General features: G+C 36.6%; 1 protein-coding gene across 1 annotated transcript in view; it reads right to left on the reverse strand.

Moving 5' to 3' along the window:
• The window catches only part of USP7 (ubiquitin specific peptidase 7), a 79,058-nt gene that overhangs the window by 25,553 nt on the left and 37,948 nt on the right, over positions 1–15,557 (reverse strand). The window contains exons 3-11 of the mRNA XM_067306692.1: positions 13,964–14,162; positions 12,311–12,449; positions 11,475–11,563; positions 10,663–10,771; positions 5,171–5,301; positions 2,162–2,216; positions 1,491–1,571; positions 1,318–1,408; positions 396–478 (exon numbers count right to left, since the gene is read on the reverse strand). Coding sequence (XP_067162793.1) covers positions 396–478; positions 1,318–1,408; positions 1,491–1,571; positions 2,162–2,216; positions 5,171–5,301; positions 10,663–10,771; positions 11,475–11,563; positions 12,311–12,449; positions 13,964–14,162 — 977 coding nt within the window. The remainder of the gene's footprint in view (positions 1–395; positions 479–1,317; positions 1,409–1,490; positions 1,572–2,161; positions 2,217–5,170; positions 5,302–10,662; positions 10,772–11,474; positions 11,564–12,310; positions 12,450–13,963; positions 14,163–15,557) is intronic.

A 15,557-nucleotide genomic window follows, 5' to 3' on the forward strand; every position in this document is an offset into this window, starting at 1 on the left:
AAAACTATACTGCTGTAGCTTTTATTAGACGTACACAAAAATAGGGTAATTTTAAAAGAAGCATTTGAACAGATTCTCAGTCACATAAATCTGTAGAAAAAGTTAACCATAAAATCATTCTGGTCACTAAAACATTTATAGGTGTAAAAGCAAAATTCACTGTTGATTAAACTGTTTTAAAGTTCAAGTTCCATTTTAAGAAGCCTAACAGGAATTAGGGAGGAGCTATATAAAAGCTTGCCTAAAGAAAAATAAATAAATAAATAAAGTCACTAAAATCAGTTGACAAAACCCAGAATGGATTTTACAACATTTTTGGCTGTCATGGCTTTGTGAAGTTATTTTATCAAAGACATAGAAAGAAAATTAAAATGAAATTAAAAAAAGAAAAATACCTGCAAGCCATGTTCTCCTGCATCATATTTGTTATCACCATCCAACTGCTCCACTGCAACATAGTCAATGAAGGACTCGAATACTATGTGAAAAAAGATTTGGAAATAATAGGAAAGGAGGAAGAAAAACAGAAGTTTACTCTAGCATGGAGGCTTACCAATACATTCAGCAAATAACATATTAAGACTTCAGAGCTCATATTTGAATATTTCTGCCTTTATAAAGAGAAAAATAAAGCTGTACATTGCTTAAGAACATCAAGAAACATATCAAAATTAGAGGGGGCATACAATAATATTAACAGATTTCAAAATCAGTTACAGTTGTCTGTCAAATTTCCTATTCTCAGTGCTCAATTGCTAGATATCAAGCTACATAATTTTGTTTGCTGGAGTCTTAAATGTCCTTTTTCACGTCTTGTATGCCAAGTACCTCCTAAAGTGATGATAAAGAACCACCACTATGCTGCTATGATTAGCTAACTCTTTATTTGCTTATTACTATGGTCAGCCTAATTTAGAATCTATTTCCTACAAGTTTACTTTCATATACAAGTTACAATCTACTGTGACAACATAACTGAACATAGTATGCACTTTCATGACACCAGGAAAACCCCTAGAATTCAGAGTTTTATGAAAAGTTCTCAGTAAGGGAATTTGGGGGAAGGGGCAAGGAAGGGAAACAGGAATGGAAAAGGGAAAAAAAGGTAATGCAAGCAGAAATATTTGCTGCAGAAAATACTTTCAATGAGGTGTCAAAACTAAAGGCTTCTTCTTCTGAAATAAAAGTAAGGATCTTTCTGGGTGCTGAGCACCCACAAACCCATTTGAAATCCAAAGGCACTACACATCTGATAAAAAAAGAAAAGCCCAACACGCTGAGGTATTCAATTTGTGCATATCAAAATGTATTACTTACTGTTTTTCTTTCCCTTTATACTTAGCTGGATGTCATAATAATCTTCTATTCGTTCAGATCGATAGTCTACATGTTTGCATTGGATGTAAGACTGTAAACAAAAATAAAAAAGGGATTTCAACATATACAAACAACAACATTTATTCAAAATTACTAGCAGTTTAAATACATACCACCATCTTCCCTCTGAACAATTTAGGAATAGTGCCTTCTACACACGTGCCTTTCATTTTATTTTCCACATTATCAAGCAGCTGAAAAAAAGATTAGTTTTTAAACAGGACAAACTTGCATATTTCTTGAAATTATTCATCACACCGTTAATTCTACTTCACTGATTAAACTCTGAGCTACTCACATGAAAATGAAATTTTAGTCAATTCCTAGAGGGATCTCCCTTCTAGTCCTTTAAATCCTCCTTTTCCCTCTAAAAACTGTTCTGAGGACTATGCCAGCCCCTTCCCTTTGACTTTGGAAAACCTCACAAGTGTAATGAGGTATTCACACCTTCAAAATAGCATTTCCCTCTATGGCTCTTAAGGACCACCAGCATACATTCTCTCTCTTTTCACCCTTCCCTATCCTCTATAAATTAGCCCTCCAGTTCTTCATCCCAAAAGGGCTACAATCAACCCTTTCTAAAAAAGAAGGAAAAAAAAAGAGATAGAGAAAGAGCACATGTGCACACAAAAACTCTAAGCCTTAGAGGCCTGATTTAAAGTAGTCAGTGCCATTATTACTAGGAGTGTACTAAATTGCATAATATATACAGTATTAAGAGACAACATTATGCAACGTACATGTATGTATTTGCTAGCATCAGTAAGAAATGTCAAAAACGTACCACTCGACATAATTCCTGGACATCGTGTTGCATGAAGCTGTCTAAAGTTTCCCACCTTTGTAAGGCAAATTAATACAAAATTACTATATTATAAAGCAGATTTACAGCATAAAAGACATTTTCATGGTATCTTTCAGAAGAATTTAATACACAGTAAGACACAAAGACTCTGAGACTTAGCGCTGCCTAATGCACTGGTTTTTTTGTTTGTTTGTTTGTTTTTTTAACTTCTGTAGCATTGACTTGGCCTACCACCAGCTTCTAGATACATTTCTGCTGGAAGTACCTAAGCCAAAGAGGAAGACTGGGTTGCGAGCTGTGAAATGTTTTGGCAGCCAGCCTGCGCCCACCTGCCTTCTCCTTCTGGGGGTCTGGGACAGGTCCTGGGATTGCAGCCGGGGGCAGCGTCACACTGTGCCTAGTAGAACAGTTCTTCTACTCCACAACCTAGTCTTGGTTCACATGAAAAAACTCTTACGGAAAGCCCTGGGAGCAATTCCACATTATCAGGAAAGTTTCTGCAACATGCTTCCAGCTGCATCTTTTCTGAGGACTCTTCAGGTGCAGTCAAGCAGTGGTCAGGGATTATTTGTGCACAGGGAAGGAAGTAAACGGACTTATAGGAAATAGTGGCCCCTTTGTGCTCCTCTAAACACTTCATCTCCACACATACAGCACCTCCAAGGACGCAGGGAGGCATCCAGCCCCCCGAACATACGTACATCACCTGTACTGTGCACGTGCAAACACAATCATGTGAATGGAGGGGTCAGTGCAAGAGAGTTTCTAAAAGCCTGTAACAGTCAAGGCAGCACCCTGCAACAGGGATATTCAGCACCACTGCCTTAAGTAAAACAGAGGAAGTATAATGCAACTGTTTAGATTTTCAATGTGAAATACTACCCTTCTATAAACTCTTCAATTTAAAATTTAAAAAGCCTTCCTTAGATCACGTCTCTGACAGCTCTGTTTGTAACTGTCATCACTCCCATTAAATAAAATCAGCTATGTTTACTGTAGGCACCTAACCTCAGGGTGACCCAAAGGTCCAACCCAGGTACTCAACGCCACCGTTCAGAGCCGATGAGGAACAATACGGATTAACCTTCCCCCCATGCCCTCTGCTCAGTGATTCGGTCACTGCCAGGCTGCAGCACGCTACTCCCAAAGCTGTGCCAAAACAACGGTGGGAGGGTCCACACTTAAACCAGATCAGAGAAGTAATCTGCTCAAAAACTAAGAATGGCAAATAATCTCCTGACTCCCGAGGCATTAAACACTAGCCATCTTAAACGGCCAAATGAAAGAAAAAGATTACAAGCCAATACCAGTGATAACAAAGGGCTCCTCCGGACAACGAAGGCATTTTCTGCCAAAAGATGCCAAAGCCAGATTCGAGGGAAACGCGATATTCAACAAAACGTTACGCTAGACCCACTGCATAGATCCGAGTCTCTCAAGGTCAGAAACTCCTCTCTGATTAATGGAGGAAAAAGACCAACTCCTCAACCATATTCAAAAATACCTTCCCAACAAAAAAGGCAGATACGAACACATTTTTAAAACCTTGCTCTTAGATATAAAACTAAGCATCCTGCAACACCCTCAGGAAAGATCTCATCATGCTACTCACAATGACACACGATACTAACTCAAGACAAAATATTTATATTAGGAAATCTTTTTAGTCTAACAGGACAGCAGGAGTGCTGATAAACTATATACACAGTGTGCCAGAAAGAGAGGATACCACCAGAGACACCAGATAAAGGCACAGCCCTGAGGATATCCATTTCATTTTAAAGTTTCCTCCAAAGGTGAAAAAGAAAAGCAAGATAGATGTAAAGTTACAAATAATCTTATCAGGACAGAGCACTTAAAACGAGCGTTAGCAGAAGATGTGGGATAAGAGACCTCGGAAATGCAACAGATGCACCAAACACTAGCCCAACTGTGAAAAAGGTCATACAAATATTCAAACCTGTTTTCAAAAAAGAAAAAAAATCTTGAAAATATCATTACAAAAAGCTAGTCTACAAATACAAAGTAATGTACATAATATGAACTACAATCTTTTAGAACCATTTTTGATAAAAAAAACACTCCACATTACACAACGTGCAAAGAGAAATCATAAAGCTTATGCTAATCTTAATCTTCTATCCTAACTTGTGCACTGTGCTAATTTAAAAAAAAACACCTTAATGCTGTTATGTTGTATACTTTTATGTCTCAATATTCCAAATTTAAAGTTATACCTTTTAACGCTACCTCACAACCACAAGTACTAGATTGAAGAAGATACCAGGGAATGAGCTGGATACTGGTGAAAAATAAAAAAGGCAAGCCTTTTTATCAAAGTTTTATGGAAGAGAAGAGAGTGCTCGAATGAGGTAAACACAAAGAATTAATTTTTTGTGTGTACTAGGACACCTTTACTTCATGCAACAGATAGACCTGTTAAGCTTTAAATCACTAAACAGAATACAGCAATAAATGCGTCTAAATGGTAGACATCAAAAACGCACATATTTTTGCCTATGTCATAAGAAACTGTTGCAACAGCCATCAGTGTAGAACTAACAATAGAGAAATACACATTACTGTTATTTCTCTAGAGTTAATACAGAAACAAAAAAGACACTAATAATACATGCACTTGAATGTTTCAAGTATGTATTTTGTTCTGGATTTTATTTATTCAAGTGCATCACTCAATATCCAGTTAACAAGTAAATTCTAATCCAGCTATTAACTGATGTGTTTGATAACTGTGTACAAAAAAAATATATTTTTTTAAATCCGACTTTTGGATAAGCTGACTTTAGTACTGACTATAAATAAAAACTTAGCCACATAAACTAAGAAAAAATAGCAATTAACAATAATGCGATATTAACAGGTCTCTGCACCCCTCTAAAAACAGTCTAATTTAAATAAAACCTTTTTAAAGAAAAGTTTATGAAGCCTGTAATAGCCCAATACATATTCCAGATTTCTGAAACTTACCCAAAAGATTTTGTTAACTTTTTAGTTCCAACTGGTTTGTCACTATGTTGCAGCTCATAAAACACTCGTTGCAATGCTAGAGGAACACTTTTGGATGAATCATCTCCTTCTGTGGGCATCATGTACACAGCCTGAAAAAAGCATTTAGTTCAATTAGTACCTAAGGAAAAGTTTATTGCTTGTATTTTTTAACACATTCTTTCCTCTTCAGTGACTTGCTTCATATAACTCCATATAACCATGACTCCCAAAAGAGTCCAAAAGAAACAAACAAACAAAAAACCCCCAAAACTCCTACTGCAGTGTAAAAAAAAAATTATCTGGACTCCCTCTTCTCAGAGCAGAGTGGTTAGAAAACCTGAACAACTGCTTCCATTCATGGTAATTGTATCTAAATAGTTTCCTTATTCCAACCTAGAAAAGAAAATACACCAAAGAATTTGACACCATTAGACAACTTATCACGCCTGGTATGTCTATGCAATCTTCATAGCAGGACCTGATACACTGAACAATAGCACGGACCTTGGAAAAGAACTTCATTTTTTTTGCTTCAGCTTGGCGCTACATGTATATTGACAGCGACGCTGAAGAAAAGAAGAAAAATGTGACAGCATAAAGGGCCACGAATGAACGGAAACAGCAAAGAGCCGAGTTTTGTGAGAGAAGCTCCCTCAGTGCCCGCGCGAGCCCAGATCTCGGTGGGGGCCAGCACATCTAACCTACCAGCCGTTTCCAAGCCGCAGCTGAACTGCCGGGGTTGAGGGGGACAGGCATTCGTTGCTTTGCGAATGCTCAGGACAGAGGTCACGGGACCAGGTGAGACAGATACTAGATACAGACGAGGCTGAGCAAATATAAAATAAGGGGATTTCAAATAAAAGGGGGGGGGGGGGAAGAAAAGCTCTCAAGAAGCTGACAGGCCACTTTGGAAGATTGTAAAAACCTGACCATCCACAAAATGAGTTTTCAAATGTATGGAAATATAAACACTTAAAGGATAAGAAAATATTCAGCAGAAATACTACAGTACTAGGATGAAATACAACAATCTGAAATTCTGGGAACTTTTTACTGAATTATTGAACAGTTTCCCAAAGGAAAAGAAAACCCTTATTGAGACAGAAAAAATGGTTAGTTACACAACAGTAATGCGATGTGATAGTTCACATCATTTCATCTCCTTTTAATTATGCTTAGTTTCCAAAATGGAACAGTAAACAGAGATGCTGTAAAGCAGAATCATGACTGAACACAAGTAGCCTCCAAATTTTAATGTTTCTACTTAGTTGTTAGCTGCATCTTTAATGTTAATATTTACACATATAAAAGGGAAAACATGAGCAGATAAAAGAAACTGAATAGAAATTAGCTGAAATTCATCATTATCCTCTTGATAAAGAGCAGCCAGCAGAACCCTTCCTGGGTAGGATAATTTTAAGAAACAGCCCATGCCTAACAGCGACAAACAGATCTGCCTTTAATCTGCTTCTTCAGACTTCAAAATTTGCTTAAACTGCTCTTTCAAATTTCACAAATTGGGGGGAAAAAAAAGTATCTTCAAAACTTGTTGCCGAAGATAAACTTAACCACTGAATCCCAATAACCCTTAATCCTTATTATTTTGGCCGATTCGTTAGGCTAACTACCTCTGTGAAACAGGCTGGATCTGTTCTGGCCTAGACCATTCGAGACCACAGACTAACAGAGTCTCATGCAGTTGCATCAGCCACTTTTCAATGAGCTAAGCACTGCTTCAAGGATTTAGCATTTATAGCCACTTAGCATGGAAGAGACCGCTGGAGGTCTCCTGGTGCTGCTCAGAGCGGGGTAGGGCCACTCAGGGCCACATCCAGTTGAGCTCTGAACACCTCCAAGACCAGAGACCCCCCAGTCTCCCCAGGCAACCCATTCCAAAGTTTGGCCACCCTGCCTGTGAAAGCTTTTTTCCTACTATCAGAACATACAATTCCAAAACAATTCCAATAAGCTAATAAAAATTCCTATATAACCAGTGCTGGCACATTTGCATAAAGTATATTTTGTAGAGACTTTTAAATAATAAATATCTAGATGCTAGAAATTCTTCATGACAAACCAAGACGACACTACAACAAGCTAAAACTCAATGTAGAGGTTGTCACTATAGCTATCTCCTTCCAAACTCAGTAAATGGGAGTTCAGGTATCTTGATAATTAAACAAAATCAGATTCTTTGCATTTAGTTCTTATTTTGTTTCCTCATGTACCATTTGGACAATTAGGTCCATTCATATATCTTCCAAATAATGTTAAAAGAGTAATTTAAATTTATTTGAAATGACTACATTCTAGCTGCCATTGAATGCAAACACCAGTTTGTGTCTTCTGATGTCCTAAACGTGTTATTACAAGCTAACATTTAACATAGAACCTTTGTTTCTTCCTTCTGTTTGTGTATATAAGCACAACTCAAAGCTCAAGCATTTCCCCAGCTTAGAACAACCTTTCAAATATGATCCTTTACCAACCCATTTTTCCTCCTTGTCCTCCCAAATTTGACCTCAAGATCAAGAAGTCAGGCATTTTGATCCATTTGAAAAAAGCAGAATCTCTAATTTAACACCTGAGAAGTTCCCTCAGGAAATGAATACAAAAAGAATGACAAGGACATGTATAGGCAATGGCTAAAAGCAACAGACAAAGAAACGAGAAAAAAACTAGAGATTTACATGGTAAAAGAATGCTACAGATAAGGTTAAAAACACTGCTTAAAGTAAAAACAGTTACTTAAAGAAGGGAAGAAAAATTTGTATATGAAATTCCAAGGTAAAGTAAAACATATTACAGAGAGTAAGGAGAGAGAGCCAGATCACAAGGAAGTGTATGGGACCAATATTTATACATATTTATACAAACAATCTGCAACTTGTTGAAGAATCGCAGGGAATTGTTCAAGGGAACCGGCACAGAATTTTAAAACTGGCTGGATGAAGCCCTAAATGCCACGTGGTGGGAGGCTCTCAGCACAGACCTGAGCAACGTGGCCATAACAAGCAACAAGTAACGTGGCCCAAGATAACCTGGACCTTGCCTGGGAGGCTGTCACTGCCCCTGGCCTCAGTGGACTACATTTAAGCACGCATTTACCAGTATCGAACAGACACGTAACAGTACTCACTGCTGGAAGAGAAAGTTCCTCTTTGTTTTATTCCCTGCTATTGAAACCATCTAGCTGCTAATAGAGATGTCTCGTTTTAAAAGCCCAACAATCTCCCAACTCTTGTTTGGGAACAGAGCAAAGGAGACCTCTCTCCGTTAATCCTCATCCATGCTTCATTAGTGAGTCTGACTTTCCATTGGTATATGCTTGTGTCGGCTACTGTTCATCACTTTCCCAGCTCTATTCCTGACAGCAGCTTCTCTGCCAACAAAGTTCTGAACAGCAGCAGTAAAACGAATTATTTCTTCAAGTAAGGTGAACTAACAGAAATAATGACATTGGTGATATTCAAACTGAGGATACCATACATTCTATTTAACTCAATTTTATGAGGAACATATTTGCTCTAAGTGAAACAAAAATGTACAAATGTAGAATGTTTCAGACCAGATTACTACTGATTCTTTCTGATCTGTGGTAATGGCAAACAAGTATGAAAACTGTCTAAAAAAACCTATAGTCTGTTCTGTTTATAGCAGCTTTAAAAACCTTAAGAATAAGCAGAGAATTAGGCATTTCAATTGATGACCAGTATCCTTTTCATAAAGGGAGCTGCAATTAACAGTCAGTAAATTAAGCTTTATCAGAGTCACTACCCAAATTATGAGCAGCCCTACAAACTGATATTTATTTGGGGATTGGAGGGGAGGTGCGGGGGGTGGGGGGGGGGGATGCCTGAAAAGATGGGTTTAGCTTAAACAAACCTATACTACAAAAAGAATTTCTTCTTCATAGAACAGTATTACTTCATGGTACATAACAATTTACTGACTACAAGGCATTCTTGAAAAGAGCTACTTGATTGGATTAGATGTAACTATTATAAAAACACATTTTTCTTTCAAGAATGATACAAAGTTGTCCAAAACCATAAAATGTACAACATTATGAGTGCTGAGCAAAAAGAACAGGCATTATGATGAATGTTAAACTGAATGAGTAAGTTTTACCTCTTGCAAAAAAAAAAAAAAAAAAAAAAAAAAAAAGGCGCGATATGTAAAACAAGGCAGGTAGTTATTTCTTGTGCATGGCACTGGTAAGATCTCAATTATAGGTCTATGGAAGTTCAATGTGCTATTTTTTGCAACACTTCAGTGTAAGCAGCACATTGCAAAAAGAGAAAAACAAAAATCCCACTGGGACACTTGCAGGCCACAGTACTAAAAACAATAATGATAAGACAGTGGAAAATAGGTATATTAGTAAAAAATTTCAGCCTGTTCATTTTGGAGAAAAGAAAGCTTAAAGGAAATGTAACAGCTTACTCATACATAAGAGAAGGCAGAGGTCAGAAGAGTTCATTTTCATTAAGAAATATACAGTAGGTGCTAGTGGCAAGATTGCAAACATGAAATATTTAGGTAAAAATAGTGAACTATAAAAACTAGAGAAAACTGAACAAATTGAAGAATGACGACGGAATCTTCAAAATATCCGAGGCTGAAGTAGATGCTTTTTTGGATTATTGAAGGGTAATAATCAGTAATGACAGAGTTAAACATGAATTAGGATCAGTAGGAGACTCCTGTAAACTAAACGACTGTAAGCTATGTTTTTTTCATGTATATCCCTTCTTCCAGCTAGCCATTTCCAATCTCATTGCTTTCAAGATTCTTTTTTTTAACCCCATCAAGACTACTGCACTACTTTTAAATTACATATTACCTACTACATTCCGTTCTGATTTTCAGTGAAATATCTATTAAACCCATAATATAAGTTTAATTCCTTCTAGCAAAGAAATAACATTTGTAGTAAATATAAAACATGCAAATGAAGCAAATATAAATTGTTTAAACCACTGAAATTACAATGTTCTCCATCACAAAGATGCTAGCTGTAATAACACAGAATTCAACTGTGTAATAGATATTAAAAGATAAAATAAATTAACTACACAGGTCATACTTTTTATGTTGTTTATAGGCTGAGAAGTTACATTTGACTTTTCTATTTTAACTATTTCAAGAAAGGAAAATTACTTCTCTCTCTCATCTGCAAGAAGTAGAAATAGCATTTTTTTTCCTGCAATTTATAGCAAAATTAACAAGATGGTCTAAAAAAACTCCCATGCCTTAAGTTAGGTCTTCACCAGGTATTTTGCCTACTTTCACAAGAAATAAAAGGCTACATTTAACAAACTATAAAAGGACGCTTCCTCTACTTGGCCTCCTGTAAGATGTGCATCATGTAAGTCACAACTTTTTTTTATGACAAGGAAGGAAGCAAAAGAAAGACAGCTCTGCATCTAATATAGTACTTTGGATATTTTCTTTCATATATTAATTACCTTTCGTAGTTGATTTGTGAAAAATAAAGTCTGTAACAAACTGTTCATGTAACAAGTTGCTCCCTGGTTCTTTAACCCAACATATCCTGTGTGCTTCTTTGAATCCCACCTAGAAAATAGTGGTTAAAAACAAGTTAGATCTGTATCAAGTATAATACAGAGTATTTGTTCCAAGGTAGCATTGCTGTTAGAAATAATCTACTCTTCATTATTACTTAAAGTTCATATAACAGATTACTCTCCACTACTGCAGGCCAGTAACAATGTTGTTTGGAATTAAATACTTCTACAAACAAAGAATTGAAAAATTCTTAGTTTTAAAGACTCATACGGCAGAAAAAGTATTTATTATTAAAATGTACCAGAACCCAGAGCTAAACTTTTAAGAGCAAGTCTGTATTTCAGTGCGGCCAATTTAAGTGGCATGAAGTAGAACAACTCAGATGAAGCAGTTTTAAAACAACAGTAAGCTAAAGCAAACTAGATAGCAGAGCCTGTCTGAAATGCTATCAGCTCCAAGATCAGAAATGGTGAGACTAGATTTGCAGAGTTATTAAACCACAAATCAATTTATACAGGATTAAAGAGTTCCACAACATTATATTGAGAAACGTAAATGGAAATTTAACCTTGACAAAAATCCCTACGCAACTAATGAAAAATACTGCCTCGTGAGAATTCATCAATTAAAGGCGACAAAGTGACTATGTCCAAGACATCTATAATTATTAATAACGCAAAATACTCAAACAAGTTCAAGTGATGCTAAAACATTAGAGTTATAATTTCTATCTTTAAGCAATGATACTTACGCCACTCCGTGTGGAGCATCTGCTTGAACATAGACTTCAAAAGTAACTTTGTCCTCTTCTATAAAACCTTTTTCAGGATCAGTAACTTCCTGTAAAACAGGAGTCACACAGGAAATGAAAACTGCAAAACTTCTGGATCTTACAACATGATTGTAGTGAAGTATCCAACTAGACGGCACTTAATTTCCAAGCCTGAGCTATCAATAGAGTTCTTTTCAATGAACTAAAGAAAAGAGCGGAAGGGCATCAACTAATCTGTTTTCCAGCTTCATGCACTTAATTCTTTTTAATGTCTCAATCTAGGAAACTTGTTCCTGGCTTTTAAGGCTTTGCAATACTATTTTGATTTTCTATGGATAATAGAGTCAGTAATCAAAAGTTCTATTTCTACTTGAAGGACACTGTTCCAGACAGATGAAAGACTATGGGACCAACCATCAAAAATGCTTAAAAAACTGTCTCAATTTAAAATGAGCCTTAGCATTATTAATGCATTAAAGTATCTGCACACATAAACAAAGAACTCCTGGAAAGGCAGGAAAATCTAGGTTACTTCAGAATGACTATAACACAGCGAAAACAAAAATAAAACATTCAGATATGCAGAAAATAACAACGAGGGAATATTCACAACATAAGTAAAAGCAATCTACAATAATTAAGTGCAGGAATTCATAAGAATTTGAAAGAGAATCTTCAGCAATGACACAAAAAAGAAATAAAAATACCATCTTAAAAAAATAATTATTATTCTACAGGTGTTTCAGTATTCAAAAGTACAAGTTCAAAACTACTCCTATCCAGTAAAGAACTAACATATATATCCAAATACTTACACTCCAGGCCATAAAGTTGGAAAAGCCCCAGTCATTTTCCTTATGAAAGAACAAATGACTAATACGACGACTGAATGATTTTTCATCATCCTTGTAGTTTATTATCTTGAGAACTGCTTGTGCATGACAAGACCATGACCTATAAATACAAAAATAACATTTGAAACTCATTCAAAATTAGCTTTTTATAGTCATTAGATTTTTGTTAGGGTTTTTTGAACATTATTTTCACATATAGGTTGGTATTTTCTTTTTTTTTTTTTTTAATCTTATTTGATATTAATGTTTGCATAATTATTGTTGAGGGCATGAATCCCTGGGGCTTTCTGAAGCGACATCATGAACGTGAGGTTGGAACAGAGATTCTCTTAGGGCACCAGAGTTGCTATGAAAGTATTGTCAGGCAATCACAAGCAACAGAGTTAGAGGTTTAAGAAGTTAACCACTCTAAGATGAGCTACTAATTCTACCCACTTCAGCGCAGATGGGCAATTCAGTGGGCCAACTGAAAGCCGCGTTCTTGGTGTCTCCAGATAGTGTTAACTCAGCCTTTGGCTAAACAAAGGAGGAGGTTCTTCTACCTTCCTTCCACAGTATAAACTCTCCAACCCTCTAATTTTATCAGTAGCACTTCGTTATGATCATTCCCGTTCAAATTCATCCCACTTGCACAAGACGATCAGACTGAATATCAATTCAAACAAGGTCTTGTCACCATCTCATACAACAGCATTACTACTTAGCTCCACTAGTAACCTCCTGTTTGATACTTTGAAGGCTCACATTATCTCTTTCCTGTGACTACAGGAGATGTGATTCACACACATGTGACTGATTAAGACTTAAGACTTTCTCCTTTGCCTTTTGCAGCTCCTGAGAGCTCACCTTTTAGGTTACAAAAAGGATGGGGAAGAGCAACTGTCAACATTTTCAGTACTATTCAGAGGGAACTGCAAGTTTCAAGAGATTTCATGCAACAATAAAGTCACCTTACTGGAAAGGATACCTGGGAGACATCTGCATCCTATTGGATAATCTCCAATAATTCCCCAGAAATTTGTATTTATCTTGTTAGCATGCTGTATCATTTACAAAAGCGGTCAAAGATAGCTAATTTTATTTTGCATGCAGGAATCTAAGAACACACACATGTTCATTCACTGTATCTTGGCTGATGAGCGATAAATTCCATTTAAGACGACAACCACCTCTGCCTCTTCTGCTTCTCTACCTCTGTTGCTAGCAACTACCTGCTCATGCCCTTTACAGGACAGGATTCATGGCTCAGGTGAGTTATTGGCCCTCCAGCAGCACTTCAACATGAAATAAGCCCAGAGTTTTTACCATGCCAAGAAAACTGTCAGTCAAAGACTTCACCCCAGCAGTCAAAGAAAATACACTCAAAATACTTTAAAAACATGCTCAAAAATATACTCAAATTCTACCACAAACTTCTAGTCACCCAGCCTAAAGAGAAGATTACTCTTATGTTTTCAGATTTTGAAGGGTGTGAGGAAAGGGGACTCAAAACCTTGTGAGAATTTTCCCTTCTTAAAGAAAGTTAGGAAAAATAAATTTTGTTAGATATTCGTCTTTCTTGCAGTATTGGTTAACTAGCGTCAAACGGAGACCTGTGTATTAAGAGGGTCTTACGTGGAATCAGATTCAGCATTGCATTGCAGGAAGAATCCTACGCTTTTTTGGTGTGGTCTGTCTGGGTAAAGTCGTGGCATAACCATGATCTTCCATGGTAAATTCCGTACAAAGCAGGGAGGGCTGAGGACTGACTCGCTCAACCTGTTGAAGCGTTCAACTGTAAACTGAAACGTTGCTTCTGACCGCCAACTTGTGTCTGTAAAACACACACATACATGCAAAGAGTATTTGGGAAGAAAAAGGAAAAAAAAAAAAAAGAAAAAGAGAGGGAAAAAAAAAAAAGGATGTTCTTTACTCCAAAATGCAATTTTCAAAACCATGCAACATGGGCTGCAAAAACTAGTTTTATGTAGTAGGACAATATCTGAAGCAACCAAAAAAGTGTTTTGACAGGTGCTTAACTCCTTAGCAACTGAAGTCCAAATTTTCATTTAGAAAAACACACTCCAACACTATCCAGGAAAACAGAGTACTGAAAGGCAACACACATTTCTTTTGTACTGCAATTTCTTAAATAATTTTTTATTACTAAAATTCATTATCACTCGAGTTTCTTCTAAAGCAGCAGGAACAGTAAGACAGAAATATCAAATGCTTTATAACATAAATCACAGTCCACTAACTCTTCTTATTGTGCACTGTCTTCTCAAATCAGTTTTAATTTGCTGTTTGCATGAACCAAGACAGGCAGAGGATTTCATAATCTGTTAACCTCATCCACTGATACTAAGTCACCATATATTTTGCTGCTTGCAACAGTATCTTTTGTAGTAAGTGATCACATTATCACAGTCCAAAACAGACCAACCTGAAGGTTTGGGGGTTTTTTCTGCCCCTTAATCACGTATCAGTTAACTGATTATTCAAGAGTTCAGTCCTGTATTCTTTGTAGTACGTGAAAAATTTGGAAATTTTTACTGGTCTAAATACAAAGCTAAGTCAGAAACAGTTTATATTGCCTTTATGTGTGTGTGTGTGTGTGTGTATATACATATATATATATGTATATATATGTGTATATATGTGTATGTGTGTGTGTGTGTGTGTGTATATATATATATATACACACACACAGACACACACAGACACTATAGAGTTAATTTTGTCTTCTTCCCACATCCACAGCTCTTCATATACCAAAATCTTTTCTGCTTCTGTTGTATAAGGCTATAATAGGATGCTGGAGACTATGAGAGCCTCAGGAAGGTTCTTTTTATTGTGAAATGCCTCACACTGCACATGGGAAGAAAGCAACTTATAACTTATCTGAACAATTTTACGGGGCAAAAGAAGTACAGAGTACGTACAAGACACTCCCTTCCTTTTTTGTGGTTCAAATTTCTCACCCGCATAACACTGAAAGATTTGCTGCTGGATGTAACTAAGTTAGAGCAGCATGTAGGGTGGCACACAGCCCCATGGTCATACTGCTATTCTCACAACACTCACAGGTGATGCAGAACTGAAGCAGAGAAACTTATGGAATATATATATATGCCATAAGTACAGTGACATCCAAACTCAAATGCATTGAGATACAGTGACACTGAGCCAAAAATTTGATCATGACATTATGTGATACAGTATACAG

The sequence above is a fragment of the Apteryx mantelli genome, chromosome 16 (assembly GCF_036417845.1).
Source record: "Apteryx mantelli isolate bAptMan1 chromosome 16, bAptMan1.hap1, whole genome shotgun sequence".
Lineage (NCBI taxonomy): Eukaryota > Metazoa > Chordata > Aves > Apterygiformes > Apterygidae > Apteryx > Apteryx mantelli.